Below are 17,689 nucleotides of genomic sequence, written 5' to 3' on the forward strand. Positions count from 1 at the left end.
GATAATCCATATGTATTCCACATTCTTTAAAATCGTATTTATTTAATTTGTATTCACTTTTTAGGTACTAAATCTGTATTCTTTTGGTAACAAGGTTATTATACATCACTATATCTGATGTCTTGTATATATTGTATAATATGGGACTTTTTTTGTGCCAATTTCCACAATAATCTACGTGTTTTTATTGTAACCTACATTTTTTATAATGTAATTTAACCCATAGATGTTTGATATTGAGTAAAAAGTGAGTATATAGTGGAAGCATTAGGTTATCCTACATCACTTTGTCTAATGTTTTATATTTGATGTGAGGCCACATCACTGTTTTACTGAATTATGATAATCCGTTCTATTGTAATATGCATTCTTTATTGTCTTATTTATACACTTTAAGCCACTATGTCTCATGTATATATGATTTGTTGCTTATATTAAACAGCTTTTACACATTGCAACATCTCTAAAACATTAAATCAGCAACTAATGCACGATTTGGGAGATCATTTCCGACTTTTATTGCACATTTAGTTCTTTACTTTTACATTGCATGAGTCATTCGTGGCTGACTCAGGGCGTGATGGTGAAAAATCCGACAGACAATTAAGGCAGCATGAAGGCTGCTGCTGCTAGGAGAGCGCGAGGCAGAGAGCACGAAGAAAGGGGGTGGGGAGAGGGAGACAGATAGGGGGGGGGGGGGGAACAGGGTGTCTTTTCCTATTAATTGAAGATTATGCTTTTGCTCCAAATCTCTTCTCGTGTTTTGACGTGAGATTTGATGAAAGATTTTACAGAACGATATGTTGAATTCAAGAGGTCTTTTCACTGTCACTTTTTGGCACCACTGTTTCTCTTTTTCACTTCCTGCTCTGGCTCAGTCCATCCCCCATCCTTCTTCCTTTTCTCCCCCCTCTCTTTCTGCACAGACAGGTTGTGATTTCATGCTTTCCTCCACTTTCTTCCATATGTGGACACATGGAAGCAGTCACTTCCACCCATTAGCCCCACTCCAACAGAAGATGACATTTCAGCCTATTTTATTTTTCCTCCACTCCTTTAACGAGCTAATAAGATAAAAGTGCACAAATGAAATGTAACACACAGCTCATGCATGAAGTAATTGTAGTAATCAGGATGGTTGAGTAGTTATGGCTGACTTCAAGGCAGAGTAAAGGAATAAAAGGGAACATTTTAGTAGTTTAATGCCATTAAACTGTGTCTGTAGCATGCATGTGGCTGTTTAAAAGATATTTAAAATAAAGTTCAATGTGTCACTGAAAATATGTTTATTATGGAACATGATATGCTTATATATTAGCAGATTACATGTATGAATTAAAGCATAGGAACGCTGTCCTTTACACATTTCAGTTAAGTAAGGATGTTTTGTACTTGTATCTAATTTATTTTGTACATTTATGTTCATTGTGCACATTTTGGATGTTATAATAGTTCATATTTCTACGTTTCCTTCTTAGGGCTTTTGATACGTCAACATTTTAGTGCACACGCTCGGTTATAAGCTCAATAAACTTACATTAATGTCCCATGCACTCATTATTCTATTTGTACATGAATGTAGTCTTTCTGCATTTACTTGCACATTTTGAGACTTGCAGTACTTTATTTAGATTTCGTCGTGCACTGTTTTTATATGTTTATACGTCTTAGGTATATTGTTGGTTGCATTTCCGAAACTACACTGTAGCTATTGTGCATATGACAAATAAAGCCTTCAAATGTTTGTTGTATGCTTGCATTAAATGTTTTGTCTTAAAGTACTTAGAAAATCGCAATATAGATTAAATATATTATAATTATTTTTTATAACCATGCTGTTTTTTTGTTTTACTATATACACATTACATTTTTTTAAGTATTATTATTATGAATACTATGCTATATAAAACATACATTTTCTTTGTTATCATTATTATGCTATGTCAATTAATTAATATTTGTTTATTATTATTATATATATGTTTTTCTACTATTATTATTTCAATTAAACGTATTATTACTATAATAATGCTGTATATATTAAATGTATTATTATTATTTAATTGTTTAATGTTGTAATCATCATCATGCTCTCTTATGGTGTAAACAGTGTTGTTGTTGGCTCCGGATCCAGTTTCCTCTCAGTACTCCACTCCGGGTTTTCGTTCCCTCGCGCCCTCTTGGTAAGATGGCTGTGTGTCTCGCGGAGCCTCGTGCTGGTTTGGTTGATTTCTAGCTCGCGCTCTCGTTCTGTAACAGAAGCCCCCCCCACACACACACTCGTACACACACACACACTCACTAGTGTCGGTGAAATACATTTTGTGCCGGGCTCCTCTGTATTTATTATATTTTTTGAAAACTTTTTCCCCTCTCCGTTTTTGCTTGAAACGGAGTCGCGGTGGATTAACCGGATACCGGGGCGGAGGGGCTAAATCTCGGGGGGGGGGAATGAACCGGGACGTCGGGTACGTTGGTATAAATATAACCGTATTTATATTCAATGGTGTTTTTAGGGAGTTTGACTGTGAGTGAGTCTCGGTGCTGAGAGAGAGGCAGTGAACGAGAGGAGAGAGGGAGAGACATAATGGCCGCTCAGGTCGCCAGCGTCGCCTCTCTCAACACAAGCCCGCCATCCGAACTCAAGAAGCCGGATCGGGACTCGCAGGAGGACTCGGTGGTGGTACCGGGGGAGAAACTGCAGGAAAATAAGGAACCGGGAACCGACGGCGGATCTCCGGGTCAGAAGGAGGACGGGAGCGATGGAGGAGGAGGAGGGGATCCCGATATGAAGAACGGGAATGTTCCCAGGGTAAATAATAATAATAATAATAATGATTCAAGCGAGGGGAACAACCATCCCGGAATGGGACACCACCATCCGGGCCCCTTTCCTCCACCTCCTTACGGTTACAACCAGCACTACAGCCGGGCCCCTTTTCATCAACATGGCGGACAACAAAGCCCTGGCATGGCAGCTGCATCGGGGCCGGGCATGATGGACCCTTACCCGGCTAACTCACACGAATACCCCAACCCCAACCATTACAACAACTATAGCCCTTTCCAAAACAGGACTTCTTCTTCCTCTTCTTCTTCCTACCAGGGCTACGGAGCCATGACTTCCCCGCGAAATAACAGCCAGGCTCCAACGGCCGGGGGGCAGCCAGGCAAGCAGCAGCCAGCAGGAGGAACCACTGCTGCTTCGTACAATAATCAGAGGTATAACATGGGAACCCAACAACCTACATCCACGCCAACTTTAAATCAGCTTTTGACATCCCCCAGTTCAGCAAGGAGCTACCCGAATTACCCCCAAGGAGACTATAACAATCAGGAAGGGGCCAGCAAGGGACCAGCAGATATGGGCAGTCAGTATGGAGGTGGTGGTGGTGGAGGAGGAGGAGGAGGTGGTGGTGGTGGTGGTGGTGGTGGGGTCCATCCGGGTTGGCAACAAAGGAGCCACCATCAAGCTCCCATGAGCCCGGGAAACACTGGACAACCTCCCAGCAGAAACCAGGTAAACTCACTCACTGCACAGGCACACTTTCACTGAGTTAACCCGCACAAAAAGCACTGTTAAGAGTTGCATATTGCATTGGACTCAGCCATTGTCTATGTAGCAAGAGCTCTTAAAATGGCTGCCTCTCTCTTTTCTCCACAACACCAGCCCCCTGTAACTGTGTTTTACACCGAGAAAGAAGCCACATAGTGTGTTGGAAACAACTTCCAGAGTTGTAGGGGGATTAGTAGTGTGTCCCTGCTGGGTACAGGGCAAAGAGTTTGACTAAGTAGAGCCAGAGTTTGTCAGGAGAAAGTGTGTGTGTGTGTGTGTGCAGAGAGGGAGATAAGGCGCAGTGCTTCTTCTCCTCGCTTCATTGTAGGGGTTTAAGTTATTTCTGTTAGAATCTAACCTAGTTTCGCATGTTGTGCTCGCTAGCAGTGCTATTAAAAGTGTGTCAATGGCTGTCAAGGGTAATAAACAAGATGCAAATGACAGTTAAGTAACATTTGCATAATCATTACGGGGAAAAAAGACCACTGTCGGTTTTAAAACGGCAAGGTGGGGTTTGTGTCTCTCAGTCTTGTGCATGGCCAAAAATGCATGCTGCGGAGTGTTTACTCGGATCAAAGTGTGATTGTGGCCACGATTGATTCATCCTGACGGAAACGGAGGGGTTTTCATTCATTTGTGGCTCGGTTTTCGCCTTTTCCCCCCTGCTCTTCTTTGCCTCTGTGCTCCATGTGCCGCCTTGTAAACACGGAGCTTTAAGAGTTGGCAAAGTGCAGATTGCCTTTGCTCTGGGATTTGAATTATGGAGGTAAAATCCTGCTGTCAGAGCCAGGAGACAGTTGGTCTTAGGTTGACATGCGAGCAGAGATCTGATTGGCTCCCCCTTTCCCTCGGCTCTCGGCCATTTATAATTGCATCTACTGGAAAAGGCTGCAGAAAAACAGCCCCCCTTTGCACGGATATATTCCTGCACCGTGGCAAGGCATCCTTATTCTTTTCGTATTCATTTTAAAAACATTAATGCATTCATTTGCATAAAAATATGTATTTGTATGTACATCAAAATGCACCTTAATGTTCTCCCATTGCAACAGAAACAGCACTATTATTCCAGAATATTATTTACTCATTGGTTGCATCTATTTAAAGCATTTTTTAAGAACACAGTTCCTCCCACTGCAGTAATTTGCATGATGACTGTACTCCAGAGATCCACTGAGTGACTGCACCTCATGCACAGGTCACTTTTATCATTTTTAGTTGACCTCACACATGCACTTGAAGTGTTTTATCTTTACATTTGTTCAGTTTGGTACTCTGTGCACAGCTCCTTTTTTATTTGGCTGACTCTGGTTCAGCACATAGAGTAGGTGTGGTCATGAAGCACTGTTGTACAAGTGCATTTCCCACTGTTTCCAGATCAGTTTGAAGTCAATTTATCTCCCGGGCCATGTGAGAGGGTTGGACTGGCTGCAGTTTTGTTTACAAGCAGCCAAGGTGTCATCAGTGTGTCACGGCTTTTTTTTTCGTGCTTCTTCCAGCAGGATACAATAGCTTAATTTGCCTCCACATGCAGAGAGAGAGAGAGGGAGAGCGAGAGCGAGAGCGAGAGAGAGAGAGAGAGAATCAACAGTGCTCTCTCTCCCTCCTCTCTCTTCAGTGATAACAGCCACATGTGCAGTGTTTTCACTCTGCAATTATGTGTCAAAGGCAGCATCAGTGGAGTGTGTACAGTACTATGAAGGACTATTTCTGTCATCTAGATAAACACGTGAAGGTTGGCGCCAGTCTGTTGCTTTTGTTACGAATAAGGCATGTGATTCCTTTTAGGAAATAAATCTGTTTGTTTTTCACTCAAAGAGGAGATTGTATTCACTTCTTTTAAAGACAATATTTTGTTTGCGATTCATATATATTCAATTAATTCTGTCGTTGCATCATCCCATATTTTTTTGTGTTGGTTAACTTTGCTGCTTTAGGCATATACTACTAAGGTACTGCTATATGTGTGTTGCTTTATTCTTATTTGTTGCTGCATTATTTATTTCAAACAGACACACAGTTAATCTAGAAGTGATACCACACATGTTGCCGTTTAAACTTTAAGGTGCTATTCGCTGGTCTTTATGTTGATTTCCACCTTGTGACTGTTTTTAAATGTCAGCAGAAGTGTTTGGTTCAAATTATTGTAATCTATATGTCGAGATATTTAGGCAGCATGGTCAAACTCAACTGGGAATCTTCATAAAATAAGGAATAAGAAGTGTCTTGCTGATGAGTCCTTTTGATTCAGTAGTGCTGCTGATTGAATAAAGTTGGATTTCCGTTTCAATTTGTCACTTCCTGTGTGTCCAAACGAAGCTGCTCAAGATACAGGAGTTTGACAGAGTAACTGTTGCTGGTGAACATCATGGTTATCTTGATCTAGCTAAATGATTTCCACGTTACAGAAGTTGTGTTTCATTGAGCATTCAAATCTTTCTTTAAGCTGTTTTTTTTTACCCTTTACACCACTCATTTTCAGGATGTGGTCAATCACATGTGTTCTCATTGGTTGTTTGATACATTTATCAAAAGAAGTAATTGCGGTTGTTGGATCGCTTCATGTGGCTCACTATCATCAAACCCCATGTATCTAAGAAGCTTTAAGATGCAGTAGATGTTCTATCAGATAGACTTCTCTCATAGATTAGTTATAGGAAATGTCACTTGGCATTTAATGTCCTGTGATGTGAGCATGATGCTGAAATTATATATCCTGCAGCCCTGGTTCATATCCAGATTTAATTAAGGTAAATTCACAGCATCTCTTCGGTGAACTTTTCTCAGTTGACGCATCTATTCTGGGACATTTCTTTTTACAGGGGGTGGGGGGGTGTGACGTCACGTGACTTGAATTTTGAATTGAGCCGTCCCTTATAGATACTATCTCTTAACGTATGCACACACACAATTTTGAATTGCGCCGTCCCTTATCCTATCTCTTAACGTCTCCCTGGCATGGTCCTTGGAAAATGCGGCAGTAGTTTTTTTTTTTTTGTCACAGGAATGCACTTTGCTGGCGGCGAAAAGAATCCCACCACACTCCTTTGCCCCTCCAACAGAGGGATGTCCTTTTTCCTTTTCGTCATTTCAAGCGATAAAAACTCTCGATCTTCTCTCAAATTATTTTTTGGACGCCCTCGGCTCGAGTTTAGGGCGTTCCGAGCTGAATAAGGACGTCAAATGACGGCAAGACGCCCCCCCTGGCGGAAACGCTGATTGAGATTGCATTGGGAAAAGTATTTCTGATGATACTCCTTTCATTTACATATCTTAGTCATTTTCTATTGCTCAATAGACTTCAGAAACCTAAAGTTTATTTCCTTTCTAGTCACTTCTGGATGTAGGCTAGAATCAGCAACACTCGTCTCACTGAATAATGGTAAATGGACTGTACTTATAGCGCTTTATCCAGTCTTTAAGACCCCTCAAAGCGCTTTACATACATGTCATTCACCCACTCACACCCATTCATACAGAGCAGTGTACCTTACTCTACGAACTAACTTCCACACAGAGCAGTGTACCTTATGGCGCGTTTCCACTACAGCGCGGAGCACGGTTTAAGAGGGCTGTGACGTCAGCGGCCCGTCTTTGGTTGCGTTTCCACTTGGCCTAGTACCGGCCGGCGGGTCCTAATTCACAGTTTTTCTGGCCTCATAAAATCGTGGGTCTAGGGCCAGAGACAACGAGGCTGAGTCGGGCTGAGTATGCTAAACTAGAGAGAGCATCGCTGGCAAGGGGGCTACAACTACAACAAGATGGACATATTTGACCGTGATTTAATTGTAATACACGTTTCAAAATGATGCCGAAAGTAACAACATACTGATACCGGTTAGTAAAAACCATGAATTAATGCTTTGTCAAGTCTGCAGACAGACGGCAGGGGAAAAACCTTTTAAAATGCGTGTTTTCTAAATGGAGATTGGCTAAGCTAACGCAGTATATGCTCCGACCGTCCACACTCACAACAACGGCCTATACAGACATAAATAAACCAGTGACTGTATTCACCATGACACAGACAGTCTGTGGTTTGTACTTGTTTCACTTTTGTCTAGTTTCTGAACAGATATGAGGAGCTGTGAGCTCTGAGTGCTAACAGCTAACGGCTGTGTTGTTTTTCTGGGGTTCTCATTGAAGATGACGTCACGGCTCCGCCTACACTGCGTTACTATAGATACTACCCCAGTTCATAAACTGTAATGGAAATGCGCCATAAAGTGAGCCAGTCCTAACGAGGCCCAGCCATACCGAGCGGGGCAGAGCGAGGCCGTGTAGTGGAAACGCGCCATTACTCTAGGAACTAACATTCCCACAGAGCAGTGTACCTTACTCTACAAACTAACATTCACACACATTCACACACCGTTGGCCATGCCATCGGGAGCAACTCAGGGTTAAGTATCTTGCCCAAGGATACATCGACATGTTGACTGCATGGGCTGGGACCGCACTCCCTCGCAGCCACAGTCGCCCTAATAATATCTTGGTTTAATCTCTATCTATCATTGTATTGTGTACAAAATGTCCTTTGTATATTTGTTGTTAAATTAGAGCTATGAACTTAGAATAATGTCTCGCTGTGAAAGTAGTTTGCAGTAATCTTTGTTGGCGCTTGCGTTCTTTCAACTTCTATCTTAACAATTCTTATGCTTTTTATATACTAAATGTTCATATTTTGAAGAGTTTGATCAAGAAGCCTAGGCTCAGTCTTTATGTGCACGTGGAAAGAGAGTGTCTGGTAATTAAAGACTTTGTTTGTTACACTTGAAGTTGGTAGAAAATGTTTTTTTACAGAACACAACGGGGTCTGTATGGGACAGAAAGTGAATAGTTTTGAAACTGTTGAAAGCGTTTCTCACAGACTATCCTCTGTCCATGATAGTCGCTGTCGGCTGTGCACATTATATTAAATCCTTTAACTCTCCCTTCATTACCGGCGCCACTATTGGCCTTTTAACTGGCGGATATATCGCCGGTAATGATTCGATAGATGATTTTTATGGAGCGATTCACCTGCCTTGGGCCACCTGCTGAAGATGAATAATGTGCTAATTGAGTGGTGTGTGAGCGGCTAATATTATGGGTTTTCATTACACACAAACAAATACTCACAAGTGTGTTTTGGCGGGGTTGTTTTCTGATGGTTTTATTGCCAGGTGTTTCCCTCCGCCTCACACATGGGAGTCGGGAAAATCCCCCTTCAGATCTGCAAGGCTGACTCCCCAAATTGAATTTGAATTAAATCATAATCGAAGACACTTTGGAAATATTTCTTTGGGAAGAACATAATGAAAAACACCGAAGCGAGGCTGTTAAATTGACAGATGCTAATGGCTCTGCTGCTGATGTACAAGGGAAGCCCTGCAAATTGGAAAGTAGCGTACAAACAAACAGACTCATGGCAGCTTTCTGGTGTCAAAAAGTCTCACTAGTAATGAAGATGGAATATATTTAATATACAACAGCACAAAACATCTCGCCTGTGTCGGCATTGTTATTCAAAAGTAAACTAATTAGAGCTTTAAACTGATCACGATGCTCATATTTAACACACCAGAGCTGAGCTAAGTGTCATTTATTTCAGTGATTATTGGACATTTGATTCGAGTTCAGACTGGATATTTGAAGTATACTCAAAGCAGAGTCCTTCACACTGAAACAGGATTTAAATAATATTAAATTTGTCTTCTGCAATGAGATTTAGAGTGATCGAAATGTGTTACCACAAAATGATAGCCAACTACAGCTGCAGCCGTCAATTTTGCATTTGTTTTTTTATCGATTCATCTCGTGAATATCTTTCACAATTGACTGATTAATCATTTAGTCTAATCACAATATCCTAAAGCTCAATGTGACGTCTGGAAATATCCAAAGATACTTAGCTATACTTAACACGGGAGGCGTGTGGCGCAGTGGGTAGAGCCTTGGTGTTGGGATCAGGGTCACAGGTTCAAACCCCACTGCAGTCAGCATGTCGTTGTGTCCCTGGGCAAGACACTTCACCCCAAATTGCTCCTGGGGGGATTGCCCACTGGATAAAAGTGTCTAACAAGTAACATGTAATGTAATTTAACTATAACACAGCTTAATTAAAAAGAGGGAAGTCACACATTTGAAAAGCTGGAACTACATATGTTTTTGTATTGTTCTGATAAAAATCACTTCAAATGATTCATGGAATATATATTCCTTTTAATTAACTGAGTAATAATTTCAGCCCTTTCCACATCTGCTGGTTTTAAGCTTCTGAAATATGCAGATTTAATGTTTTTCCTTGTCATATTTGACGGTCATATTTTCACATTTCACAGACAATGAACGATGAATCAAGAATATATTCTGCAGATGAGTCGATAATGAAGCGCAGCCTTACTTGTAGAAGACATTTGAGCTATGTACCCACATTGTATAGACCAAACATTTGGGGAATTACTCAATATTTAAGTTATTATTTTGACTTTATTTGAACTTTGCCATTAAGGAAAAAAGCCAACATCTGCTGCTTCCAGTGTCTTACAAGTGAGAATATGCTGCTTTAAAACGTGTGATTTCAATTTGATGGAAATATACGTTTTATTCAGACAAATCATTAGATTAAAAAATGTTACATGTACAAAACAAATGTAATTCACTTGATAGAATAAAAGATGAACCGTTTTTTGAATTAGTGAGAGGTTGCAGCTCTTCTTGGCACTTTTTGTATTTAAAATGGTTAATTAAATATATTTTAAAATGTGGAGAACGATAAGAGTTGCGTGAATGGACAGTCCAGCGAGTATCAACCTGTACACGATCCCTAGAAAGTGAAATGCTGTTCTTTGAAAGCTGCTGAAGCACTTTTTGAATGTCCCACTTGCAAATACACAAAACACACGTTTCCAAGAAAACATTCAGAACAATACATTCCTCCCACTGTGGAGAATAAAGAGGAAGCCCGAGCTTTCGAAGAGGAAGTTCACTCTCGGCTCTTTCACTCTGCTTTGCTGAGTAATGATTTTCCACAGGCCACATGGACAGCATGCTGCCTCCCGGCAACTGTGTGTGTGTGTGTGAGACTGGATGATGATGATGTGTGTGTGTTTGTGAGACTGGATGATGTGTGTGTGTGACGGTGAGGGAGAAACGGTGTCAGTGATACCCAGGAGAAGGAGGGGTTGGGTGTTTTGTGAATGATCTTCGTCTGCCCCTGACAGCTGTGTGTATTTGTGTATAAAGTGCGCCAGTTACTCGGTGGTCGTTGTGTGTGTGTGTGTGTGTGTCGCTGCCTCAGGAGCGTCTCTGACCTGCTCTTACTCCACGTGTCACCAGTCTTTCTTCTGTAACATCACCCTTACTTATTTTTTTGGGTCGACCTGCTGACAGCTAAAGTCAGCGTTGCATTTTCCTTAGCAGATGAGTTTAAATTATGATGATTTTTAGGTTCATATTTGTTATTAGTGTCTCCACTGTGACATGTCTCCATGCTTTAATGTTCAAAAAGCTATTTATTTTTCTCATACTGCCTGTGCTGCAGCACTTCTTGTCACCCTCTGTCTGAAACCAGAGCCCAGTCTGCGCTGATTGGTTAGCTGTCTCCTATCACGTACGATGTGATATCGCGAATGTTACATAGGGATGTGTGGAGGCGTTTTAGGCAACCTATATAACACACTACAGGAAAGGGAGACTCCTAAAAAGCATAATAGGGCCCCTTTAATAGTGGTACAGGAATGAGTCGTAAAACCACGGAATGAGTTAGCATTTTAGCACTCCCATGTCTCAAAGTCAAATGTTTTTTTAAATTGGTTTGTGGTTAGATGCATGAAATAAGATATATGTTTAACAGAAGCACACAATATTTGAATGTTTTCTCCTACATTATAAAATATGTCGGTGAATAGCACACTGGTGAATTTTAGGAAGCGGTTGCTTTGGTGGAATTTTTGATACACGTCAGAAGAAAACTAAGCATTGACCGAATGCCTCCAACTTGATTGACTTCCCCAAACTACAGAAAAATACTGTATGCACCCAATATTTGATTATAAAAGTGAATGCTTTGGTTTTCATACGTCCCTGACAGTAGAATTATGAATCTGAATAACTGTACGCCCAGAGTTGCACATTAAAAACGAGTTCTTCCACGGGCAAAATGTCAAACTTTGGCTATTGCATCAGGGCACGGCGCAATGCAAAGGTAATTCATTTCTTTTGACATTTACCTTTCTAAAATGCTCCGTATTAGCATAGTAATATCGTCCTCCGAGCGTCAGACTACAGACTTAATTTACATGACGCATTGCGCGCGTGTGTTTTTATGGAATAAAGTGGTTAACCTTTTAAATTGGCGGCAGTTGTTGATCGTAGAAAGTAGAGACTGATGCTTCCTGCCTCTTCATACAGCTCGCACCTTTGCTCTTTACAGAAAAAAAATCATATGCCTCATCTCGAGTAGAAAGTAGAAAGAGGAACAGATGCTTTCTCTCTTTATGTCTTTTGAGGAACTCGATCATGACGTCTGTTTGTGTGGATTTCGCCCTCCAGTCATGGCCTTGCTTTCTGTTTTCCCTGATGTAGTATAGCTACTGTTTAAGTTATATTTTCAAGTCTCATAAAACCAAAGATGGTGAGTGCATTCAGGGTGAGCTGGTAAAAAGACTGCACACTGAAATTATCTTAGCAAAGCAACAGTGGATCAATACCCTCCTGTTGTAGAGCTTAATACCAGCAGTAAAGCAGAAACTAGTGCTCAAATAATTAGAAAAGTAATGGATTTGTTGATTAAATTAATGTGTAACAATGTAGTTACAAATGTTTACTATGGCTGAACGATTAATCGATTTTAAATCGAAATCGCGATTTTCAATGATGGGATTATCACATTTTTCTTCTTGTGTGTCAGTCATCCACACCAATCAGAAGTGCTGTGCTCCACATGTACCAGTCATTGTTAACCAATCAGAAGTGCTGTGCTCCACATGTACCAGTCATTGTTAACCAATCAGAAGGGCTGTGCTCCACATGTACCAGTCATTGTTAACCAATCAGAAGTGGCCCATGATAGAAGGTGATAGACAGATTGATCCAATCACCTGCCAAGTATTTTTGAAATACTTTTCCAAATGGCTTCCAATGGAGCTTTCCTAGATGGTTTGGTGAACCATCTGAGTCAGGTTAGTAATGCTCCATCACATGTTTCTATTACAGGGTGAGTCTTAAACTGAAGCTTGACTTTAAAGCAACCCAACGGAAGTTTCATGTAAGTTTAGTTATTTCACTCGTAGCTCGGGCTGCGGGGGTGCTAGAGACGGGAGCACGTTGATACGACCTTCCTAGCCGGAGATATGGCCGCATTTTACAATAAACTTCCGTTGGGTCGCTTAAAAACAAATATCGCAAATCGAATCGCAATATCTGTCAGAAAAATCGCAATTAGATTATTTCCCCAAATCGTGCAGCCCTAATGTTTACTAATCAAAAAAATGCATAATTTGTGCTCGTTTAAGCTTCTAAAGTGTGGCTTATGTACATTTACCAGTTCACTAATTCAACATAATGATAGGTTGCAGTCCTAGCAATACCCTTTACATAGGTTACCATAAAAACACTAAGAATAAACGGTTTTCTCCCTGAACTGTACACTCAAAATATAACTTCTAAGTCCTAAAGTATACGTGCCAGTTCTTATTTTAACCTAAATAATTAATGTACATTTATCATAGAATGAGGCCAATGTTAACCCAAGTTTAAATGCCACATCGATCTGTACAGCAGTGTAAAGGCAGCCGGTTAGCATCAGCAGCTTGTTTGATACGAGCCATTGTTTTGTTTTGATTTGGTCAGCTCGCGGTTAAAAAAGGAGCAGCTGTAGGTCAGCAGGGACACAGACAAAAGCAACAGCAGAAGAGTTATTTAGTACCATTGTGTTTGTGTTGAGTGGCAAACGACAGTTATTAACACATTTCAACAGTGTTGGCTGCCTGGCTAATGCTAACTCTGGACTCTTGTTGTGATACTTGAACGTGTAATGGTTGTAAAAGCTGGGTAATATATTAATATTGTGATGTGAAACTAGATATCATGGAAGATTTTAGGGCTGTGCAATTAATCGTATTTTAATCGCAATTATGATTTTGGCCTGCCACAATTACGAAAACAAACAACATAATCGAAAAAAACAATTATTTTGCTTTGCTAGGTTGTGACAGTGCACTGCAACATATTTGATCTAATTAATTTTGGTCTCATTTATTTGTATTTATCATATTTATATATGTTTAGTAGCTTGTGGAAGTGCGCTCCAAAATATTTGTTGTATTTATTTTTGATATTATTTATTTAAATGTATCATTTATTTTATTTATTTTTGTATTGGTTTTTCAGTTGAATTATACGTTCAGGGTAATCAACAGTTAAAAAGATACTGTTCAAATTATTATTTGTATTTGTTTTAAAGTCAATGAATAATCGTATTTAATAATCGTGATATCAATTATTGACCCAAATAATTGTGATTATGATTTTTGCCATAATCGCACAGCCCTAGAAGATTTAGGATATTTTAAGGTTGCATTACAGTACGTTGGTGTGTATTTTCTGAATTAACAAGACTTCTGTAATGGTTTGCCTTTACCCTCTGACTGATGATTATTTATCAAAAGTCTCATTGTGTAAATACTTTGTGAAAGCATCAATGTTAAACCCTACAATATAACCCGAATATGAAAGTATTTGGCCTATAATATCAGGATATTTGATTTTTCGTCATAGCGCCCAGCCCTATATGCTATTAGAAACAGCAGTAACTGTTGCTGGCACAGTTTTCCTCTCAAACCTGAATATTTGCATGGCCGTGCCAAAGAGAGGAATTAAACAACGGTCTCTCCAGTGCACTCACTCATTTGTTTTTAAGTATGGCCTCCACAAGCCATTTCCTCTCCATGCTGCCATTGGAATTAAGAGTGGCACAGACGCTCAATTCAATAGAGTGTTGCTGGAATGAGTACTATAATCAATTTGGAAGTTAGCATTTTTCGCACTTCTGGTTCCCTCGTCTGGGTGTCAATGGCTTGTTTTTGGATGAATGCCTAAAATAAGGTCTGTGGTTATCACAAGATATTCATGCTTTGTTCTACAACATAAAATAAGTCAGAAAATACTAGAATTTCTGAAGCTTTAACATGGCTCAAAAAGGCAGTTGCTAACAAGTGTATGAACGAGACAACTAAATGTCATCACCCATTAGCATCCTTTAGCTTAGCGGTGGTGACGTGAAGTCATGTGACCATGCTGTAGTTCCTTTATAGCCCAACATTAGCCACCTTTAGCTTAGCGGTGGTGACGTGAAGTCATGTGACCGTGCTGTAGTTCCTTTATAGCCCAACATTAGCCTCCTTTAGCTTAGCGGTGGTGATGTGAAGTCATGTGACCGTGCTGTAGTTCCTTTATAGCCCAACATTAGCCTCCTTTAGCTTAGCGGTGGTTACATGAAGTCATGTGACCATGCTGTAGTTCCTTTATAGCCCAACATTAGCCTCCTTTAGCTTAGCGGTGGTGACGTGAAGTCATGTGACCGTGCTGTAGTTCCTTTATAGCCCAACATTAGCCGCCTTTAGCTTAGCGGTGGTGAGGAGAAGTCATGTGACCGTGCTGTATTTCCTTTATAGCCCAACGTTAGCCTCCTTTAGCTTAGCGGTGGTGATGTGAAGTCATGTGACCGTGCTGTAGTTCCTTTATAGCCCAACATTAGCCTCCTTTAGCTTAGCGGTGGTGACGTGAAGTCATGTGACCGTGCTGTATTTCCTTTATAGCCCAACGTTAGCCTCCTTTAGCTTAGCGGTGGTGATGTGAAGTCATGTGACCGTGCTGTAGTTCCTTTATAGCCCAACATTAGCCTCCTTTAGCTTAGCGGTGTTGACGTGAAGTCATGTGACCATGCTGTAGTTCCTTTATAGTCCAACATTAGCCACCTTTAGCTTAGCGGTGTTGACGTGAAGTCATGTGACAGTGCTGTAGTTCCTTTATAGCCCAACATTAGCCACCTTTAGCTTAGCGGTGGTGACGTGAAGTCATGTGACCGTGCTGTAGTTCCTTTATAGCCCAACATTAGCCACCTTTAGCTTAGCGGTGGTGACGTGAAGTCATGTGACAGTGCTGTAGCCCAACATTAGCTTCAAAATGTAAAAAAGTGGTGTTAATATGTAGTTATTATCCTACTAAACATAAAATGATAGTATCAAGAAAGTTATTTTATGCAATATTGCGAAATCCAATGGAGAAAAACCCATTGTGGACCGAACCAGGGAGGTGATTCATTTCCAGTTTTGGAGTACAAAAATACAGCATCACTGCACCGCTTACATTTAAAATAACAACTCATTCAGGTAGTGACCAAGCATGTTTTCCTCTGTCTGAATGTGTGTGTGTGATGTCAGTGTGTGTGTGTGTGTGTGTGTGTGTGTGTGTGTGTGTCAGTATTGTGACTGTAACCATGAGGCAGGCAGTGACCCAGCCAGGTCCTTAAGTGGCTTTTCCTCCCGTTCACTGGCCAGGATATTTTTGGCATCGTAGTGAGTGACACACTTATCGTAATGGGTCGTCCAGGGTGCCAGTGGTCAGCCTGAATAAGCATCTTTCTCTTTAGCCTCCGTAACGTGATGTAACAAATCACTGTCTCGTTTTTCCCCCAACGCTGACGGAGGACTCGCTAAAACGTAGAGTATCTGAGCAGGAACGGAGAGCAAGAAAGAGGCAGTTCCCTTTTTCTTCTGGAGTGCTCTGAGTGTAACCCGAGAAACGCTGCCTTACTTAACCTGTACTCGCTCTGTGGCCTTAAATAAACCACACTGCTGTTTATTATGGGATGTGAGTGGACCGTGACCGTAAACACCCGTTGCATTACATTACGGTGCAACTGGATGTTTAATCCCCGTAGTGGAAGAAATGACCTACAATGAAGAAGAAGGGCCAATCATAGTTGGGTTAGCATTGAAATGTGTTCATTTGTTTATTCCACACATGGCAGTTATTTTAAAACCGAACATGTACACTTATACTGGTTGTTTTTTTGTTTTATTTTTTTGTGTGTGTGTTTATTTACCTGAAAAAAAAATGAAATAACCATAACAAAAGTAACACAGTTGCTTAAAAATACTGAAACATAAAACCAGAACACAATCAAAAGTCAACTTCATACTGTCTTTATACATTTTCTTAAACACAAATATTTTTTTTTGTATGTTGAAATACCTGAGTTTTAATGTAAGTACATATAATTCGAGATGACAGAAAATAAGGATAACATTTGGATTTTGGATTCTGCATTAGTCCATATTGCGATTTGGATAAAATTCAAGATAAATTCTGCACATAAAACTTCCTTTGTTGCCTCTTCAGATGCAGTTCACGTCCCTCAGAGTTTACTATTATTCCCACGTTAAAATATTTGGTTTGTTTCTCCTTTCTCTCCTCACACTCCCCGGCCTTTTCTAACTCCTGGGAATCAGCCACTGTCACTTGGGAAAATATGAGTTCGTCCTGACAGTATGTTCCCTCTGTTTTACCTCCAACCTGAACATCATATTGACAGCCAGGCAGCAGCAGGCAGCCCCTTTTTTATTTATTTATTTTTTATTTATCTTATCCGCTATAACTCCTCTGATCTACCCAACGGGAGATTTTGTATCCGCTGTGCACACCAGGCCTGTTAGTAAGCAGCTCTGGGAACCAGTTAACAGCTTCAGGCTGTGTTGTTGTTCATCAGTAAACACTCACTCACCTGTGCTAATCACCTCCGTCACTAATCAATAAAGGTTCCTCTCCCTGAAGGAATGTTATTCTGAGGCTTGATGGCGGTAAAGTGGTCAAAAATACAGATTTCTTTCTTCATATTTGTTTGTAGCTTTATGCCCATTAGAAATGAATACATCACATCAGTGTTTCACATCAGAGGGCGTCCACCACGAGAGCGGGGGGGGGGGGGGGGGGGGGGCTTGAATTTTTAATTGAGCCGTCCCTTATACGTAAACATGTCTTTACGTTAGTGAGCCGGATCATTTGGCTCGGTTCTCTTATGGCGCGTTTCCACTACACGGCCTCGCTCGGCCCCGCTCGGTATGGCTGGGCCTCGTTAGGACTGGCTCA

The 17,689-nt window shown here is 40.8% G+C and overlaps 1 protein-coding gene across 1 annotated transcript in view; it reads left to right on the forward strand.

Annotated features, from left to right (window-relative positions):
- The first annotated feature begins 2,189 nt into the window (after positions 1-2,189).
- LOC117482858 (AT-rich interactive domain-containing protein 1A-like) overlaps positions 2,190-17,689 on the forward strand; it is a 62,172-nt gene continuing 46,672 nt past the window's right edge. Inside the window, 1 exon segment of the mRNA XM_034131083.1 lies at positions 2,190-3,520. Within this exon segment, the coding sequence (XP_033986974.1) occupies positions 2,588-3,520 (933 nt within the window). The 5' untranslated portion in view covers positions 2,190-2,587.

Source organism: Trematomus bernacchii, unplaced genomic scaffold (assembly GCF_902827165.1).
Source record: "Trematomus bernacchii unplaced genomic scaffold, fTreBer1.1, whole genome shotgun sequence".
Taxonomy (NCBI): domain Eukaryota; kingdom Metazoa; phylum Chordata; class Actinopteri; order Perciformes; family Nototheniidae; genus Trematomus; species Trematomus bernacchii.